The following is a 21421-nucleotide window of genomic DNA, read 5'->3' as shown; positions in this document are numbered from 1 at the left end:
ACCCAGTCATTCTCTATCGTGAACCTGATGTTATATTTTGTGCAGTATTTATCATTATCTAAAATTACCTTATCAACCTTTTAGTTTACTTATTACCTCCACTTTCCCCCTGAAAGTAGAAACACTGCTGGTCTTATTTACTGCAGAATCCCAAGTGCTGAAAATGGCGCCTCAACATGATAAGCACCTAACAGATACTGGCTGAGTGAATACGGTGCTCTTCCTCAGAATTCCAGTTGCTGACAGAGGTTTCAGGAAGCTGCACCAGGAGTGGGGCCAAGGTCAAGGCTAGGACAGGTTCTCCACTGTTCACGCAAGTGGAAACCCGGACAGCAGGCCACTTCTATTCAATCACTGATAACTGTTCTCAGACTAGGAAGCCAGGCCTTGGCAAAGTACTGTTATCTGCCCAGAAAAGTAAATACTGTAAAAGGAATGCAGGAATGTCATCAAAGAATAAAGTAACCATTTAGGGAAAAAAAAGAGAAAAAGTGAAACTTATGAATATACTGATGTTTTATTCCCCTTGCTAGAGGATAATTACAAAATTAGGCTGGAGAACAAAACTCCTATTCCCACTTTTTAAAACAATTTATATGTTAGTAACTGTGAAGAAAAAACCCAGGGAACTGAATAGCTCCTACAATTTTAAAATTACTGTTTCATACCACAAGGTATATATGTATTGTTTTCCTACCCTGTCGAAAATGGAAGCTAGACTTCTTAGTTCTAAAAAAAAAGATACTTGGGCTTAAGCAGTAAATATCATCAGAGTCAATGTTTTATAAATTAAGAAAACCCCGAGGTAGGAATTAAATACCAATCTCCTCTAGAAATTTCATGTACTGCTCCCTGATTTCAATAGACCAACACCAAGCCTTCCTTCTCTTGGTAAATTCATTGTTTCAGAGTCCTGATTTCCTTTTTCCTAATTACTTTCCCTGGCACATCAATGACATTAGGCCTGTTTAATGCACAGCAAAAGGGGAAACCAAAAAAGATCTCAAACTCTGTGAATCTACCCTGACCTTCTCATAAATAATTTATAATTCACCACGCTCTCCCTTAGGTCAGTCATTAAAATACCTAAAACAATTTAGAAAGTCCTAAAGAAGTAAGCAGAAATCTAATACCCAACACAGCACACTACCTCTCAAATACTCTAGGAGATTCTATCTATGATAGTCAAGTGACATTTTTGGGGAAAGAACTGTGAATTCTAGGCAATTCTTTCAAATAGTATCATTATCCTTAAGTCAGTAATAAGGAACCCACAAGAGATATTCAAAACCATCAAACTCTCATGTTTTCTCAAAGGTCACATTTTAAATAAGGCTCAGTGGGGTAAAAATTCAATAAAAAAATTTCAATTTATTAAAAAAAAACAGGTTATGAGAAAATCATACTTTTCAGTAGCCAAGATGCTGAGATCTCAGTCCTCAGTCTACTTAATTTCTCCTTTAAGCAACTATTTTCCTTTATGTGACTTTTACAACTAGAAAAAGACTAGAGGAATAAAAAATAAAAACTTCAGGCCACATGGCTAGCTCGTAAGTTACTAATATGTTGATTTTAGCAACCAGGTATCAATTATTTAAAAGGCAGGAGTGTACACTTGACAAAGGATATTTTTCAGCATTTCTTTCTAAAGTTAGAATTAAATTAACTCCTCCTGCCAACAAGTTGATTGTTAACCTCTCCTCCCTTTTGCCCTCTACTCCCAGCTCATTCACCCTTAGTTATAAGACATTTTAAAAGAAAAAAAAGAAAAGTCTTCCTGGGTCCTACCTCCTCCTGTAGCTTCCTGGTTCCTCTCTCTCTCTTCCCCTTCATCAGTGCGGCTTTCTCCTCCAGGCTCTGTAACCTGGCTCCTGCCCCATCACTCCACTGTCGCCGGGTCCTTGAAGTCATCAGACATCACTACAAACCCCAGAGGCCCTTTGCCAGGCTCAGCTCTCTTCACCACTGCGCAATGTCTGACTCCAACACTCTTCTAGTTCTTTCTACCTCTCTGAGCTTGTGGGGGGTGGCAGGAGGCGGGGAAGTAGGAACACTGATTAGCAGCCTTTCTGTCTCTCCCTAATTGTCCAGTCACACCGGTGTTCAGGACTTTGTTCTCTGCCCTTGTCACTCAACACTCTCCCAGGTGACCTCATTCACTTCTGTTTCTATCTAAATGAGGAGGGCTCTCAAATGTACAGACATTTAGTCCTGAAGGCCCTCCTGGGCTTCGCACCCCTACTTCCAACTTGCCCCTGAGTGTCTGTACTGGAATAGCTGACAGATAACTCAAACTGAACACCTGCAAGAATAGATGAACTACCTTTTCTATCTGTTCGCTCTATATTTCTTATCCTGATTCATGGTGACATCACTCCTCCAGTGGTCCAAGTTAGGATTCTGTTTTCTTCAATTTCTATTTCTCATCAGCCACCACCCAATCCCTTAAAGTCTATCCACTCTAGCTTCTAAATTTTCTCTTCTCTACTCTCTGTTACTACTGTAACTCAAGTCTTCCTAGGGGCCACTGCAGGTTTCCTAACTGGTCTCTAGCCCATCTCCTGTGCCACCATCAGACCTATTTTCTAAAATTCACATCACCTGCCTACTGAAAACAGCCTTTACTGATTTCCCACTGCCTATGGGATAGAAACCCAAATTACTGGATCTTCATGACCTGCCTGCTACCTGCCACCTTTCCCATCGTTTTCCCATAGAGCCTATTTCCCAGCCAAAGGGAACTCTTTGTGGATCCCTAAATACATCACACTTCTTGTGTTCTCTGGTTTTCCCATGTGCTACTTCTTTTGCCTGGCATGCTCTCGTCACATCACCCATCAGCTTTACTCCTTCATGAAATCTTCCTAAGTCATTCACTTGCAAGAATCTCTCTTTCCTCTTATTCCCATAGCATTTTGTACCCCACCACTGTTGAGCCTATGAATTTTACTACTCTACTCTCTATTCCTCTCTTCTCTCTATTCTCTTTCATTCCCCTGGAGGAGTCCTTTCAGGTAGTGAGCTTCCAGTATCTCCAGCACATCATACACTGCTGCTGCTGCTGCTAAGTTGCTTCAGTCGTGTCCGACTCTGTGCGACTCCATAGACGGAAGCCCGCCAGGCTCCCCCACCCCTGGGATTCTCCAGGCAAGAACACTGGAGTGGGCTGCCATTTCCTTCTCCAATGCATGAAAGTAAAAAGTGAAAGGGAAGTTGCTCAGTCGTGTCCGACTCTTAGCGACCCCATGGACTGCAGCCTACCAGGCTCCTCCATCCATGGGATTTTCCAGGCAAGAGTACTGGAGTGGGGTGCCATTGCCTTCATACACTAGGAGTACCCAATGTTTGTTGTAGAAAAAGTGAATTCAATTTATAAATACCCCAGTAATGATACTTCTTTATACAGATAAGCCATATTAAAAACTCACCCCCACAAAACAAAACAAAGTTAGCAGGTTGTAAAAATCAAAGTTGCCAGTTCTTAAAGCTTTAAAAGATAACAATGCCTGCATTTATGGCTTGCATCTGTTCAGTACCCACCCTTGATAAATTTACCAAGTATTAGAAGTTTCTATTTTTCACCACGGTGACCTGTTTTTGCAAGCTTTCCATACCAACTAATCTATGCCTCCCTTCTCTGTCCAGTGGCAATGGCCATTTGTCAAAAACAGCAGGTCTTGAAGTCCACTTGTCAAAGACAGCAAAGGAATTTATACAAGTAATTTATACTTGATTATACTTAGAATACAAAAATACTTACTGAGTCAGATCTTGACCTGTTAAGCTTCATAGTACTGATTTTAGAACAAAAGACTTTTTTAAAGAAAGTTTAAAGGAAACTGTGTAGTATCAAAAAACTAGGCAGCTTCTTTTGAGTAGAAGAGCCCATAAAATCATAACAGGCCCTAACTTGGACTTGAGTTAGTTAAGGATGCTTTGAGAAATGAGTCAAAGGGGCAATCAGTGGACCCCCAATACGAAGCCTCCACTCCTACCTCCCTGCCTCTCCCCAGCTGTCATAAGAGTAGGCCCTCCACTCCCCTTTGGGGAGTCTGCCTAGAGAAGCTGCTGGTGACTTTTCACAGCTTTGTGTGGGGTTCAGAGATGCCTATGTCCTGCTGTCACCAGGTTATTCCAGGACTGGGACCAACCTTCATCAGTGGTCCATTCCTCCCCTTCCATCGTATAAGATAGGTCCCTTATCAAGTTCCCAGTTTCCTTTAATCCAATCTCCACATCTTCTAATTCCCTTGGACCAAGATTCAGAAATTTAAATTTTTCTTTAGTTACTGTTTAATAAGTTCATACTATAACCTCTCTATCTGACTTCTAACACTTCTTCTCCTCAGTCATGTTCGACTCTTTGCGACCCCATGGACTATAGCCTACCAGGTTCCTCCATCCATGGGATTTTTCCGGCAAGAATACTGGAGCGGGTTGTCATTTCCTTCTCCAGGAGATCTTCCCGACCCAGGGATTGAACCCGGGTCTCCCACATTGTAGGCAGACGCTTTACCATCTGAGCTACCAGGGAAGTCATGGTTATATACTACACAGTCCCTAAAAAATCCCCAACTATTTGAATATAAAAAACAATGAAAAGTCTCATTCACATAAAACATAGGAGAAAACTCTGTTAAAAAAAAAATATATATATATATATAACAGAAGAATCTGCTTTTTATTTTGCCCTCCTATTTAAGACAAAACCAAAAATCTAGCCTTCTCCCAGAAAAAAATATTTAAGAACATCTGAAATTACTTCTTTCTTTCTAAAAATTCAGAGTATTTTTTTAATCGCTTTTCAGTAGGAAGAGAAAGGTGTTAATCTTTCATTAAACAGAGCAACTGAGCTCTTGATTTGACTTGGACCAGCCAATTGCCCTAACTTTTCACTCTGCTCTCTTTCATCTAAAAAAGTCTATGATTGGTTCATCTTTCTTCTCTCACCTGAAACAGTCTCTGGAATTGAGGATTTGGGATTTTGCTGGTTGGAAATAAGTCTTCAATGGTGCCCTCCTCTTCATCTTTCTGCACCAAGCTCATGGAGTCAATCAAAGCATCAACAGCACTCAACTGTGCCTCTAAGACAAGGACAAACAAAACAGCAAAAAGAAACAACGATTAGTTCCATTAGTCTCCCAAACAAAGGCCTTCCATTCATAGATGTTCACAGCAACATTGGCAGGACAGACAGTCCTGGCCCTGCCAAAAGCATTCTCCAGTTACGTAAGTCATTTAACCTAAGCCTCAGTTTTCTTATCGGCAAAGAGAGCTGTTTAGAATAGCTGGTCTCTTAGGTACTTCTGAGGTCTACCAATTGATGAACTTCTGACAATGGGATATCTTATCAAAAGTGCTCTAGAGGAATGCACCACAGTCAAAACCCACCTTCCATATGGTAATTCAAAATACTGGGTATTTATGGAAAAAGTAAAGTGTCAGTCACTCAGTTGTGTCTGACTCTGAGATCCAGTGAACTGTAGCCCACCAGGCACCTCTGCCCATGGAATTATCTAGGCAAGAATACTACAGGGCCAGTTCCTTCTCTAGGGGATCGTCCCCACCCAGGGATCAAACCCAGGTCTCCTGCATTGCAGCAAGACTCTACTGTCTGAGCCACCAAGGAAGCCCTTGAGTTGACATTAAAAAAACTAGGAACTGGCAAAGGAGAAAAACATTAAAAGCATTCCTTTGGTAATGAAACATCAGCTTTATAAGGATTTAACATAACCTGTATTGGAGTATACCAACTTAACAGGAAGACGTCACTGGACCAGAGGGAGTAGATTCTTTTACAAGCTATGGCACCCCACTCCAGTACTCTTGCCTGGAAAGTCCCATGGACGGAGGAGCCTGGAAAGCTGCGATCCATGAGGTTGCTGAGGGTTGGACATGACTGAGAGACTTCACTTTCACTTTTCACTTTTATGCATTGGAGAAGGAAATGGCAACCCACTCCAGTGTTCTTGCCTGGAGAATCCCAGGGGTGGGGGAGCCTGGCGGGCTGCTGTCTATGGGGTCGCACAGAGTCGGACACGACTGAAGCGACTTAGCAGCAGCAGCAAGGCAGATAGAGTTCTTTCCTCTCACAAATCTCATGGCATTAATCATATAGACCTGCATGCATATCTTTTTTTAATTGAAGTAGAATTTATCTACAACATTTCATTAGTTCCAGGTGTATAATGTAGTGATTCAGTATTTCTAAACATTATAAAATCACCAACATAATGAATCTAGTTACCATCTGTCACCATGCAAAGTTATTACAATATGATTGACTATATTCTAGTAGTCATGTATGGATGTGAGGGTTGGACCAAAAAGAAAGCTGAGCACTGAAGAATTGATGGTTTTGAACTGTGGTGTTGGAGAAGACTCTTGAGAGTCCCTTGGACTGCAAGGAGATCCAACCGGTCAATCCTAAAGGAAATCAGTCCTGAATATTCATTGGAAGGACTGATGCTGAAGCTGAAGCTCCAATACTTTGGCCACCTGATGCGAAGAACTGACTCACTGGAAAAGACCCTGATGCTGGGAAAGACTGAAGGCAGGAGGGGATGACAGAGGACGAGATGGTTGGATGGCAACACCAACTCGATGGACATGAGTTTGAACAAGCTCCAGGAGTTGGTGATGAACAGGGGAACCTGGCATGCTGCAGTCCATGGGGTTGCAAAGAGTCGGACACAACTGAGCAACTGAACTGACTGACTGACTATATTTGCAATGTAAAACGTGTTTTATCCCTGTGACTGATTTTATAACTAAAAGTTTTTACCTCTGATCACTCTTACCTATTACACTCATCCTCTTATTTTACTTCCCTCTAGCAACCCCCAGTTTGTTCTCTGTATCTATGAGTCTGTTTCTGTTTTGTTTGTTCATTTGTTTTGTTTTTTAGATTCCACATTTAAGTGAAATCATACCGTATTTCTGTCTGACTTATTTTACCTGGAATAATACTGGGTTGGCCAGTAAGTTTGTTCAGGTTTTTCCATAAAATGTAACCAAAAAAGCCACCCAATACCTTCTAGGTTCATCCATGCTGCAAATGGCAAGATTTAATTCTTTTTTATAGAAGAGTAATACTCCACTGTGTGTGTGTGTGTGTGTGTGTGTGTGTGTGTGTATCACATCTTCTTTGTTCATTCATTTACTGATGGACATTTAAGTTGCTCCCATATCTTGGCTGTAGTAAATAATGCAGCAATGAACATAGGCATACATATATCTTTTTGAGTTAGTGTTTATGTTTTCTGTGGGAAAATATTCAGAATCAGAAGTGCTGGATAGTATGGTAAAAATTTAATTTTTTGAGAAATTTCCGTACTGTTTTCCATAGAAGCTGCACCAATTTACATTCTAACAACAGTGCCCTGCGTTTCCCTTTTCTCCACATCCTCACAAGCGTGTTATTTGTTGTCATTTTGATGACAGCTATTCTGACAGATGTGGTTCTAACTTGCATTTCCCTGCTGATTAGTGATGTCAAGCATCTTTTCATGTGTCTGCAGGCCATTCATATGTATGTCTTCTTTGGAAAAATGTCCTGCATACATGTCTTACCCCACTCCAGGCAAATTCTAAGGATCTTTGAGAACAGATACTTGGTGTCCTCTTCTTTACGTCGGTCAGATACCAGATAGAAAGCAAGCTCTTCCCAGTAAAAATCTACAAAGTCAATAAAAATGGCACAGCCCAAAGCAACTCTCCCCAAAATGCTTCTACCTAAACTACCACAAGGAACTTTCATTCTGCTGATTCATATGGCAGTTCAGCTGTTAAAAAGCTGAAGTGCTATTTTGGGATCATTCACAGCCACTAGGCAAAAGGCGGAAAAGAGTAAGCAGCTCCTTAAAGTTTATTATACTTCTGTTCTTCACCTTTCAAACATCCCTTTCAGACAGCTACTACAAAAGGAATGAGCATACAGCCATTTATCATGAGACATTTCTGTTCCATTTTTTCACTTTCTAAAGGAGGCTTCAGGCACCATCTCACACTGACGACTGCAGGGTCCACCTGGCAGTAAGAAGGAGGTGGAAACTGTGTGGGTGAATATTCCGTGATTTCCATCTGCTACTCCAGGCTAGTATCAGGCCAGACCACGCTGGCATCACACACCCTTACATAAATGTTGACTTGGGAAATATGTCAAACAGCTTTAATGATCTATTTTTCCAATGGAGCAAATGCAAACAAAAGTGTCAACTCACAGGAAATAAATAAATGGATCGAAAAATAATGTTTTAGATCCTGAGTGATTTATATCTATTAGGTTCTCTCTCAACAAAGTTCTATTTTTTAAATGTTCTTCTCATTTAAAATTTGGAATTATCAAGAGGAAAAGACTGAATATTATAATACACTGGCATCTTCTACACATTCAAGTCCATGCCTGACTCCACATGGAGGATTTGATTATTGGCTCTTCTCCCACACCCTGCTCCCAACATACAGAGAGCACCCAGTTCTGAACTCACCTCACAGCTCCCTCATCCTACACCAAGGCAGATTTAAAGTTGTCAACTAAAACATCTATTCATCATTCTGTGTTCTTTTTGGTATGTTCTCTATTTCAGCCCACTATTATATCTATGATAATTGTCTTAAACTGTGAGATTTACGGAAGACAGGATCTATGTGTGTAAGATTCACTGTGTACAGCATCCTGACATCTGCAGCCAGATGCTTAATAAAGGCCTCTTCTCATTAAGCTCCCAGTAACTCCTGGCAATAAGGAGCAACAGGACTTGGACTGAAAATGTGAACTAGGAAGAAAGGGCAAAGAGAAAAGTATGGTTAAAGTTACATCATATTTCATGTAGGACACTAGTCACAAGTTTGATACTCTGTGTCAATTCACTGCACTGAAGGACAAACCCTCTGCTCATAATTAGAGAATGTACATCCATTTCCATTAAACTGCTCCCTAGATACAACCTCTAAGTCAGAAGGGGGATGCTGGAGAACGTTTGGAGCAAACCCATCCCTACTACTGGGGAAAAAATCACCTTTCATCATTACTGTATATCACTGTGATTGGAATCCAACTACAGTTGACTCTTGAACAACATCAGTTTGAATTGCTCAGATCCACTTACATGTGGATTACAAATATGTACATTTCTATACAATCTGAGATTGGCTGAATCCACAGATACAGATCTGTGAATACTGAGGGCCCTGTAAAGTTATACATGGATATTCAACTGGGGGAGTAGTGCCCCAAACCTCTTCAGTGTGCAAGGGTCAACTATAATCCCACCCTGTGAAATCCTAGCCCTCAAACACGACTAAAGACAGGTGGTTTCCCCCAGTCTGTGTTTAGAGCAAATCAGTGAGCAAAATGGAAATAAACTCACCTGTGGGAGTGCATTTCCTATTATTTTTCAAGGATGGAAACATGTACTGGCGCAAATCTTCCATGAAAGGCAGCTGTATGTACACTAAACACTAATGAGAGACAGCGGAGATAAAAACAGACAACTGAATTAATGGAAAAATTTAAAGCTGATCCCAAATGCTATGAAAATGGCTCAACAGAAGGATTTAAAAAATTAGAAGGCAAAAGTATAGGACATGGAGAGTGACATGCTCTGATCTCTGCTATGAGCCACTGCTGTTGTTCAGTTGCTCAGTTCAGTCGTGTTTGACTCCTTGCGACCCCATGGACTATAGCCCGCTAGGCTCCTCTGTCCATGGGATTTCCCAGCAAGAATATTGGAGTGGGTAGCCACTTCCTTCTCCAGGGGACCTTCCTGACCCAGGGACTGAATTCATGGCTCCTGCTTGGCAGGTGGATTCTTTACCACTGAGTCACCTGGGAAGCCCTGTGATAAGTTGTACACAACTGCAAACAGTACAAAAATAGTAAATATAAAAGAAATGCTCAAAGAAAGACTATCAAATATCTACAAAACGCATGACTAACATAACAGATGAGAAGAGTCAAGGTGACTGGCAGGCTGACGTGGAAGTCAGGATACCTGCCTTCTCTTCCATTTCTGCCACAGTGAGTTCGCTGAGACACAAGAAATGGCAAGGAATCTAGATCTGTATTTTCAACAGGACAGCCCTAAAAAACGTAAATTCAGCAGGATCACAAGAAAATCACACCCTCAGCCTTTATCCATAGTAAAGACTATTGTAAAAAGGGAAGTAATCTGTATTCCCTTGAGGTTCTGAGACGTCAGGAAGGATGAGAATGGAGAGGAAATCACTGGACTGGGCAAACAGTAAGTCATAGTCAACTTTTACCAGTTGTTTTATTAGGAAGCTCCTTGTACACTCTTGTAATTTATGTTCTTTCACTGCAACTGAAAGTGATTCCCAGACCAGCAGTCTCAGCATTAGGTGGGAGTGGGTGAGAAATGCAGAATTTCAGGCAACCCCCCTCCCCAGAGCTACAGAATCAGAATGTGCATTTTAACCAGATCCCCTCAGTACCTCCCATGCACATGAACAGTTGAAAAACACTGTTTAGAACAAAGCAACTGAAGGGAAAAAATTAATATGAATAAACGACTTGCAGGTTCTACCTCATATGCGTCCTTGATCAAAGGAAAAGCCACGCCAACTTGAGGATTAGTTTTTTCGTTGTAAACATATCGAACCACGGCCACCATGTCTAATTCATCCAAAGCATGAATCAGGGAGGAGAGGGCAACTGCTGCCGCCTAGTAAGAGAGATGTTTGTGTTAGTATGTGTCCAACATGTGAGGATTTTCACAGCACAACTGAATACTTGTAAGATTGCTATCCACATTCTCCCTGTTTCGGATATTAAATACCCCTCTATCCACTTGAAGGCTACACTGTACACATTGCATTTGATCACATTTACTGTACCTCTTCGGGAACTTTGTTATATGCTCTTTTTCCTTCAACTTTCCTTCTCCTCTGAATTTATACCTAACTCTAAACAAAATTTTTCCTTGCCCTCTCTCCATAAATTACTATCTGTAACCTTCTTTTCCTTCATCCTAAATCTCATGAAATAATCTTGTTTCACCACTTAGAACACAATTATTCTTCAATCTAAACCAGCTACGTAGCCATTTCCTTCCTGAAACTACTCTGAAGTGCCCTGTGATCTCCAAGTTGCCAAACTCTTAGTCTCCATTCTATCTGTTTGACCTTTCAGTAGCATCTAACCACCCCTCTTTCTCTACACTTTCTCCTTCTTTGGCTTCAGAAGTAACACTCTCCTCTGGTTATTCTACCTTTGTGGACCACTATTCCCCCAGCTCTTCTTGTCTTCCAATCTTGAAATTCTGCTCTTGGCCTTTTTCTCCTCCTCTCACTCTAAAAGAACTCTACTTTGGTGACAATTTCTTTCATCCAGTCCCATGAGTTGATGAATCAAAAATCTGTATATTCAGCTTTAAAACTCCTAAGATCTAGACTTACACAGCCTACTAGTTGGTAGATAACTTGTACTGTTATACCTCAGGTATTTCAAACTGTCCATGACCAAAACTAACTTTAGTATCACTCCCCTCTTCTCCGCCTGTACTCCCTCCTTCTACAAACATCATTTCCAAATGAGAAGTCCGAAAGTTGTTGATAAGGCCTGCCTACCGTCCTTCAACTTCAAGTGTTCATCAAGCTCTACAAATTCGACTTTTATGCCATTTTTCACATTCTATCCGCCCTGTTCCATCATGGTGTCCCCTGTTCCGAGAGCTGACTATGTCACTCTCTTCCATAAAAACCTCCACAGGTACCTCTTTCTCAGCCTCGGTAGAGCAGATCGTTATTCACAGGCAAGTCTTGTGCTTTCCCGCCCCAGTAGCTTTTTCCATGTACAATTTCTCCTCACTGGAATGCTCTCCCCAAAACTCTCTCTCAAGCTTCTCAAGCTTGGGCTCTCAAGCTTTGAACCCATCCTCAAGAATCAGCAAACTGACAAGCAGTCCATTTCAGATCTGCTTTACTAAGCCCTCCCTCCTCTCACTAATCTCTCAAACACTTTGTATTTTTCTCAGGGGCCACAGCTAACTTCCATCAACGTTAGCTATGCATATTCCCATCTTCTCCACAAAAAGAACGATGATATCAATATCTTGCCATCAAAATCCTCTACAGATGTCATGATAGAGTGATTACCTTTTCAGTTCAAGGAGTATTAACTTAGTGCCTACTCTTGGCTAAGTAATGTCTTCAGTTCAGTCGCTCAGTCATGTCCGACTCTTTGCGACCCCATGGACTGCAGCATACCAGGCCTCCCTGTCCATAGCCAAGTGTACCAAGTACAGAATGTATATATTCTAACAAGTCCCATACAAGAGACCATATCAGCACAGTGGGAAACTAAAGAAGAGATTACTTCCAATGTATCTGCAAGTTTTTACGTGGATGTCTTTGACAGAACCAACTGAGGTATTTAAAGAAGGAAGGACGGGGTCCCCAGTGTCTGCTCTAACACAACACTACACTTGTGGGAAACTCAACTAAGGCTCCATTTCCTCTCCTTCCTTCTCTCCACTTCTCTTCCACACAGTGAAAACCAGGGCCTAAGTGTAGATTCTCAACTAAGGCTCCATTTCCTCTCCTTTCTCCTCCATTTCTCTTCCACACAGTGAAAACCAGGACCTAAGTGTAGATTCTCTGTAAAAAAACTGCTAATAACCGAAGAAAATATTCTTAAAAAGGAATATATTCATAGATTCCTAGAATATTTGAGTTGAAAACAAAAGTATTCATCTAGTTTGGCAACCCACATGATGAAGGACTTGCCTTCCACATCTGACTGATGGAGACTCTGCTTAGAAACTTACAGGAATGGGGACTGGACCATCTCACAAGGAACCAATCCATATGGAGACAGTAATCCTTGTTGATAAAATAATTCTTCATTGTGAACAAAACGACCACTTGTTGGTTCCAATTTATCCTCTGGCAGGAAGCAGAGTCTAGCTCCTGCTTCATATGATAACGCTAAGTATCTGAAGAAGGCTATCACATCCCTCATCCCTCCTACTTTCCTGCTACCTACACAAGTATTCTCCATGTTATCTTTTACTGAAAATTTCCATGACAATTTCTTTCTTCCTCAGCTTATCTCATTAAGCTCCAATTAGTTAATATTATTCTTTGAGTATGACATCAAGAACTGACACCACAGAATAGCCCTGACCCGTTAGTAGAAGAATTTTTTTTTCTTGAGTGTCACAAAGTGACCCTGTGATCTATAGGTTCCGTATAAGGCTGGATGTGAACTACACAAGCCACAAGGCTGCCCTGACCTGAGCTAGCAAGTCTAGACAATGACACGTGCTAACATGGCTTTGTGACGTGACTTTTCTTACTCATACCCAGCAATCACACGAAGTGATCAAAATTTTCTTTGGGTAAAAGGACATTAAGCTGGAGTTAAAACTTCGGCAGAAGTTAAAAATGCAGTTGTGTTGACAACATATATTGAACTGCATGATTCCCAAAAGGATGTGATTCAGGAGAAATCCATGAAGTAGGAGTTTCAAATTTGAGAAGTCACATACACCTACTGTGCATTAACAAATCCAACATTGAGTGGAAGCCAAGCATTTTCTTCTCTTAATTTTACTGCTCTAATGGATATTGGCATATCCATTCACTAAATCAGCAGCCAGCTACCTTTCAGAGGTGAGGGGAAAAGGAGGACTAGATCCCTAACACCACCAACCGAACAAGCCTTCTGCATCCAGTTTACCAGTTCCAAATATAAATAACTTCTGGAACTTGGAGACCTGTTTAAGTAGTCTGAAACAGACACAGGATGGTAAGCCTCCAGTTAACATCAAAATTTCCAAGGGAGTTCTGACTTGAAGACTGCACAGGAAATATCTGTAGAGAGGGCAGGTGTGCACATAGGATGTAACAGTCACGGGTTGTTAATCAGACAGAAACCAGCCTGAAAACACAACCTCCTGGGATGTAGAAAGAGAATGAAGAGAAAGGGGCAAAGAGAATAAGACAAACTTCTCAATGATGGAAGCTGTCCAGTGAGTAAGTGGATCTTCAGCATGCTTTGTTGCTGTTGTTCAGTCGCTCAGTTCTGTCCGACTCTTTGCAACCCCATGGACTGCAGCATGCCAGGCTTTCCTGTCCTTCGCCAACTCCTGGAGCTTGCTCAAACTCACGTCCATTAAGTCAGTGATGCCATCCAACCATATCATCCTCTGTCATCCCCTTCTCCTCCTGCCTTCAATCTTTCCCAGCATCAGGGTCTTTTCCCAATGAGTCCATTCTTCACATCAGGTGGCCAAAGTATTGGGGCTTCAGCTTCAGCATCAATCCTTCCAATGAATATTCAGGATTGATTTCCTTTAGGATTGATCGGTTTGATCTCCTTGCAGTCCAAGGGACTCTCAAGAGTCTTCTCCAACACCACAGTTCAAAAGCATCAATTCTTCGGCGCTCAGCTTTCTTTATAGTCTAACTCTCACATCCATACATGACCACTGGAAAAACCATAGCCTTGACTAGACGGACCTTTGTTGGCAAAGTAAAGTCTCTGCTTTTTAATATGTTGTCTAGGTTGGTCATAGCTTTTCTTCTAAGGAGCAAGTGTCTTTTAATTTCATGACTGCAGTCACCATCTGCAGTGATTTTGGAGCCCAAGAAAAATAAAGTCTGTCATTGTTTCCATTCTTTCCCCATCTATTTGCCATGAAGTGATGGGACTGGGTGTCATGATTTAGCTTTTTGAATATTGAGTTTTAAGCTAGCTTTTTTACTCTCCTCTTTCACTTTCATCAAGAGGCCTTTCAGTTCCTTTTTTGCTTTCGCCATAAGGGTGGTGTCATCTGCATATCTGATGTTATTATTGGTATTTCTCCCTGTAATCTTCATATCAGCTTGTGCTTCAGCCAGCCTGGCATTTCCATGATGTACTCTGCATATAAGTCAAATAAGCAGGGTGACAATATATAGCCTTGACATACTCCTTTCCCAATTTTGAACCAGTCCATTGTTCCATGTCCAGTTCTAACTGTTGCTTCTTGATTTGCATACAGGTCTCTCAGGAGGCAGGTAAGGTGGTGTGGTTTTCCCATGTCTTTAAGAATTTTCCAGTTTGTTTCCACACAATCAGAGGCTTTAGCATCGTCAGTAAACCAGAAATAGATGCTTTTCTGGAATTCTGTTGCTGCTTCTATGATCCACCAGCTGTGGGCAATTTGATCTCTGCTTCCTCTGCCTTTTCTAAATCCAGCTTGAATATCTGGAAATTCTCGGTTCATGAACTGTTGAAGCCTAGCTTGAAAAATTTTGAACATTACTTTGCTAGCAAATGAAATAAGTGTACTTTGGCAGTTTGAACATTCTTGGCATTGCCCTTCTTTGGGACTAGAATGAACACTGACCTTTTCCAGTCCCGTGGCCACTGCTGAGTTTTCCAAATTTGCTGGCATACTGAGTGCAGCACTTTCACAGCATCATCTTTTAGGATTTGAAATAGCTCAGCTGGAATTTCATTACCTCCACTAGCTTTGTTCAGTTCAAGCCAGCACTAAATGTTCTGCTTATGAAAATGAAAATATTAACCTAATGCCACACTTCCTGAACCTGTGACCATGAGATCCCCAAATTAAATATATTTGCTCAAACATTTTTGTTTTTAATATTCACCTGATCTCCAATTGCAGGACTATGTTCTTAGGCCTTGTGCTCATGCTATGACAAACTCATTTATCACTTCTCCATTTTCAAAGCTAAAGGTCAGTGAATTTTCCCACTGCTGTTGCAAGAATTAATGTTATTTTAAACTATAAAAGCCCCAAACAACTCACTTAAAATGACAATTCAATTCTGTGGCCCTGCCTTAAAGACCTACTGTCAACTCACCTCATCATCTTTTGCTGCAAAGACCTTTAGAACTTGATTTCCCATAAAATATTTCATGTGGACCTACACGAGGAAGTGAGAAAAAGAACTGGTTTAGATCCAAAGTAAGGAACATATGAAACCATAATGCCACATGTTATTAAGAAATTCTATTCAAAATGCTCTTGCTGAAAAACATTCACAGGCACTAGAAACAACTTACTACTTGAGGTTCAAATAAATTAAACACAATAAATGTAAAGTCAGATGAGTAAGATTTAGCATAGATCAGATCATGAAGTCTCATAAGCAAAGTGGTTTGGACTTCATCCTAAGAGCAATGACAAAGCACTGATGAATTGCAAGAGACTAGAGTACCATTTGTCCTTTAAATTACTTAACTAGCAGAGCATCAGAGTCAAAGACAGACTAGAAAATGAATACTAAGAGTTCCTGATATTATAACCACCTGCATCTATCAACCAAGATCAACATCTCTTTGATCTATGTCATCTAGAGCCCAGAGTTTCTAAGAAGGTGCCATAAGAGAAGTAATGCTTCTCAAATATTTTTTCTGCACTCCCACCTCTAATGCTGAGAAATTGTGAGCACTTTCACAGTAACAGCAGTTCAAGAAAACTGAGTCTCAAAGGTGTGGTGGTGAGGCCCATGTAATCTAAATACCCTCCATCTTCACATCCATTTCCCATCTGAAAACCATTATTTGAAGAAATATGGGAATAATTTTATATTTTCAGTCTGCTACATTTGTATAGATTTATTTGTCCTTTTATTAGAATCTGTAATAGTTGACTGATTCAAGAACAGTTAATGATACCTTTTCCTAAGGCACCTAAATGACTTCTCAAAGGACAGTCAGACATTTGGGGAATTTCTGGCTAAATTCTTATCCATCCTATAATTAGATACCAAGAATACTGACAACTTGGAAGAAGAAAAAGTGAAAAGTCCCCTGAAAATTTAAAAGAGTAATTCACAATTCCAAAAAAAAAAAGTCCATTTTATATAATGAAAAGTTTCACACTAATTCAATCCAGAAATATTAGTGTCCCTCAGTTTAAGGGAATCTGGAAAACTATGTGATCTTATTTATTTAAAGCTAATTACTAGTCTGTTAGAAGGTACATACGTACACTTTACCTTAGTTGCTATGGAAAAACCTTCTTAAGATGCTGTGTATGCATTTGTTAACACAATACACGAAAGCAAGTATATAAAAGCTGCTGCTGCTGCTGCTGCTCAGTCGCGTCAGTCGTGTCCGACTCTATGCGACCCCACAGACAGCAGCCCACCAGGCTCCCCCGTCCCTGGGATTCTCCAGGCAAGAACACTGGAGTGGGTTGCCATTTCCTTCTCCAATGCATGAAAGTGAAAAGTGAAAGGGAAGTCGCTCAGTCGTATCCGACTCTTGGTGACCCCGTGGACTGCAGCCTACCAGGCTCCTCTGCCCATGGGATTTTCCGGGCAAGAGTACTGGAGGGGGGTGCCATCGCCTTCTCCGGATATAAAAGCTAGACTATTCAAAAATGAGCCTGTCTACTGGTGCACAGATCACAGTTGATTAATGGCATAGCTTTAGAGTCAGAGAGACCTTGTTCAAAACCCATCTCTACCACCTTCGAACTGGGTCACCTTGGGCCTATTATCTAACAGCTCTGAACCTCAATTTCCTAATATCTAAAGTATGTATCATGCACCTACCTAAGAGGGTTGTCCAACCAGTCCATCCTAAAGGAAATCAGCCCTGAATATTTATTGGAAGGACTGTTGTTGAAGCGAAACTCCAATACTTTTGTCACCTGATGCGAAGAACTGACTCATTTGAAAAGACCCTGATGCTGGGAAAGATTGAAGGTGGGAGGAGAAGGGGACGACAGAGGATGAGATGGTTGGATGGCATCATCAACTCAATGGACATGAGTTTGAGTAAACGCTGGGAGTTGGTGATGGACAGGGAGGCCTGGTGTGCTGCAGTCCATGGGGTTACAAAGAGTTGGAGCGACTGAACTGAACTGAAGCGACTGAACTGAACTGAAGAGGGTTATAACAAGAATTAAATGGGAATTTACATAAAATGCTTAGTATACTGACTGTAATATTGTAATCAGTAAATGGTAGCTATTATGACTATTTCTTGGAGAAGGCAATGGCAACCCACTCCAGTACTCTTGCCCGGAAAATCCCATGGACGGAGGAGCCTGGTAGGCTTCAGTCCATGGGGTCGAGAAGAGTCAGACACGACTGAGCAACTTCCCTTTCACTTTTCACTTTCATGCATTGCAGAAGGAAATGGCAACCCACTCCAGTGTTCTTGCCTGGAGAATCCCAGGGATGGCAGAGCCTGGTGGGCTGCCATCTATGGGGTTGCACAGAGTCGGACACGACTGAGGTGACTTAGCAGTAGCAGTAGCATGACTATTTCTATTGTATCTGTCTGATAATGTACTTAAGATAAAAATAACTTAGAGCTTAACATCAAAAAAAGTTGATTTAGAAAATACTTCATGACTTAAAACTTCAGTTTAAGTGAATAAAAATCTCTTTAAATGGAATATGTATTTTTTCAGCTCACTCTTTCTTGCTTCATCATTTAACTAAATGGGCCCCCACACCCACTGTGGCACAGATGATTTAAGTTTTTTGAGTGCTGAATTACAGTTGTAGCGGTTTTAGATAGGCAATTCTTTTCTGCCTAGCTGGAATTAGTTCCCAAGAGGCTAGTTTCTACAAGCAGGTCTGAATGGAGGCTCTGTTTCACTTGCCTCATAAGCACTGACTTTAATAAACATAAATTTTAAGTTTAATCACTCCTCCCAAAGTAAATAATTTTAAAGAAAAGTATGTTGATTGTAATTTGTTAGAGACTCTCAACTTCCAAAAAGTATTTAATCTCACCATTAAAACTGTATTGACTTTAAGTAAATATTCTCAATTTTTGGCTTATGAATCTTAAAAATGCACCTAACAGTTTGAGCATATCATGAAACACATTCTCCCCAACTTCACCGAATTATTCTAACACTGACTTACACAAGGACCACATGCTAGAGCAACATGAAGAAGTTCAAATCTGGTATACTGGAATATATTTATTTTAATTCTCACTTGAGTTCTTCTGGAGCCAACAAGAATCTCTTCATCTCTAAAAAGCCTGAAAAGATGCATTTTCTACTTATTCAAGTACATTTCAAGAACATTTCACTTAAGACCTCTATGAATCTTTAATGACTCTTTCTAGGACCGTGTATTGTATCTCACAGCCTTCACTGAGTTACTTCATCTCCCAATGTGTCTATTTTGCATCTCTGTATTGCAGTCTAAAAACAGATGACTTATGAACAAGCTTCACATCTTAGATCTCTGTTGGGCACTGAGAAGGGTGACTGGCATAAATCAATGATATTCTAAGAGATCTATGGTCATTCAAAACCCAACTAGACTTTCATTCCTATAAAACATTCCAGTTTACAATTAGAGAAAGGAATACAACAGCAAAGAACTGGTTGCTGTTTCTTTAAGGCTACCATGAGCTACCACTGACACCAAAGCTAAGAAGTGACTTTTCATTGAGTTTGTTCTTCTGATTTATGCTGACTTCTCCACCTCTTGATTTTCAATCTTCAAAAATCAAAGATAGTAGCACCGCAAACTACATTTAGAAAAATTAAAAGTGAAATAAGTATACATAAAAGGTCCAATCAAAACCACACCATTTCAAATAATGAGAAAAAAGCTTGTCTGTTTTGTTTACAATTAGTAGAATATGTGCTTTACCTGAGAAGATCTACAAAATCCCAAGACAGAGAAGCACTTTCCCTCCGATTTATACTTCATTTGTTCCTCATCCACTTTAGAGAAAGGAATGATATCACTCCCATAGCGGAACCCTGGAGAACAAGAGAAGAGCATCTGTTAAGCATATGGGGCCCCATTTTCTACAAGCTGAAATTGGCCCCACATATACATTAACAATATATGCACACTCCGGATCAAGCCTCTATATACTGTTCCCTGGAATCAAATTTCTGTCCCTTGTGATCAATGAGGGAAAGGAAGCAGCAGATCCACAAACATATACAATATAGAGATAATTAAAATCTAATTATATTTTTTTAAGTAGCATATTCTGCCATCTAGTTACCTTGATGATTATCCAGCCTAGAAGAAAGAACAGCAGCAAATGCAATGTACTAGTTACCAACCAAATATAAACCATGAATGACTATAAAGTATAATCATGATTTATACAAATAATAACAAGAACACATTTATTCAGAAACCTGGAAATCTACAGAGAAAAACTCCTATTGGAAAATTTCAGAACAAAATGTTCCCAAAAATGGATGCTGGAGATTTATAAATGCCTAACGGAAGATGCCAAAATTTTTCTATTCAGAAACATTCAATTGATATGCTGGATATTTTTCTGCATTTAAATTTATTTTATTTCTAGGGTAGGATTGTCTATATATATATATTTTTAATTACTTAGGGTATTCATACACATATAGGCTCTTGGCTCCTTAAAAAAACTCCAACCCTGTTTCAGGGTCTTTGTTCTATGTACGGTCGAGCCCTTTCACTATATAGTATTGTATGTTTAATAGGGAGAAAGATCATCAAAATCCAAGGAGTCTGACCTTGGGCGGATAAAAAGGAAAAGCACATGTGTGCATCTTCACTCGAAGAAACAAAGAAACGTGTGTGTCTGGGGGCAGATTCTGTGATCCAATGTTTATTGATTAGCCCCTCTCACTCTGTTCATGCAAAGTATTTGATTAAAAAGAAACACGTTTCTATATGTCTTAATAAAAGCTAATGATAAAAAAATGTCAACAAAAAATTAAGAGGGAAATACATGGCACATAAGAGTAGTACATGTTTTTTCAGACATCTTACTTGAATTGTTTAAGAGTAATTTGAAACTTCTCGTTAAGTGTCATGTTTTCTGGTTCATCTTTTAAAGGGCAAATCAAGTACTGCAACTTTTGTATATGGCCAAAAGTAGAGAACAGACTACAAATACGACAAGTCTTTGCTCGTATTAACTAATCCCTCTATCTAGAAGAGAGAACTCTACCTATTAGGGGGTAGAGAGTAGGGGACAGGCAAAGGAAGCATGTGGGTAACTGCAAAAAGCTAAGAGAGAAAAGCTACTCACCTATACTCTTTGAACTTAAACCATATTTAACTCTTTCCTCTCCATTGCTCTACCAATGAATTTGCTTTTTGCCTAAGATAAACCAGAGTTGCTTTCTTTGCTTGCAACCAAAAGAATTGGCACCCTCATGTCTAGTCCCTTCTCCTTCCAATTCATCCTATATCCATATGTCCTATTAATCGTCTTAAAACACAACTCTGAGATTCTGTTCCTCAAAATTATAAACAGCTTCATGCTGCTCTCAAAATTAAGCATCAACTCTTCAGTGTATCATTCAGAACCCTTCCTAACTCAGAACAGTATGGAGAAACACAGACTCTTGCAGCCCTGGGTTCAAATCTACTAGCTGTTAACTATGTGATACTGCACATGTTAATGAATGTCTTTCAGCCTCAGTTCTCTTATCTGTAAAATGGGGACAAG

At 40.3% G+C, this 21421-nt stretch overlaps 1 protein-coding gene across 1 annotated transcript in view; it reads right to left on the bottom strand.

Annotated features, from left to right (window-relative positions):
• The window catches only part of XRCC5 (X-ray repair complementing defective repair in Chinese hamster cells 5 (double-strand-break rejoining)), an 86673-nt gene that overhangs the window by 47161 nt on the left and 18091 nt on the right, over window positions 1-21421 (bottom strand). Inside the window, exons 9-13 of the mRNA XM_010861159.1 lie at window positions 19612-19724; window positions 15838-15900; window positions 10548-10685; window positions 9372-9462; window positions 4951-5084 (exon numbers count right to left, since the gene is read on the bottom strand). Coding sequence (XP_010859461.1) covers window positions 4951-5084; window positions 9372-9462; window positions 10548-10685; window positions 15838-15900; window positions 19612-19724 — 539 coding nt within the window. The remainder of the gene's footprint in view (window positions 1-4950; window positions 5085-9371; window positions 9463-10547; window positions 10686-15837; window positions 15901-19611; window positions 19725-21421) is intronic.

The sequence above is a fragment of the Bison bison genome, unplaced genomic scaffold, assembly GCF_000754665.1.
Source record: "Bison bison bison isolate TAMUID 2011002044 unplaced genomic scaffold, Bison_UMD1.0 scf7180017864471, whole genome shotgun sequence".
NCBI classification, from domain to species: domain Eukaryota; kingdom Metazoa; phylum Chordata; class Mammalia; order Artiodactyla; family Bovidae; genus Bison; species Bison bison.
The sequence above is the reverse complement of the archived record's forward strand: the minus strand, read 5'-3'. Positions and strand labels throughout refer to the sequence as shown.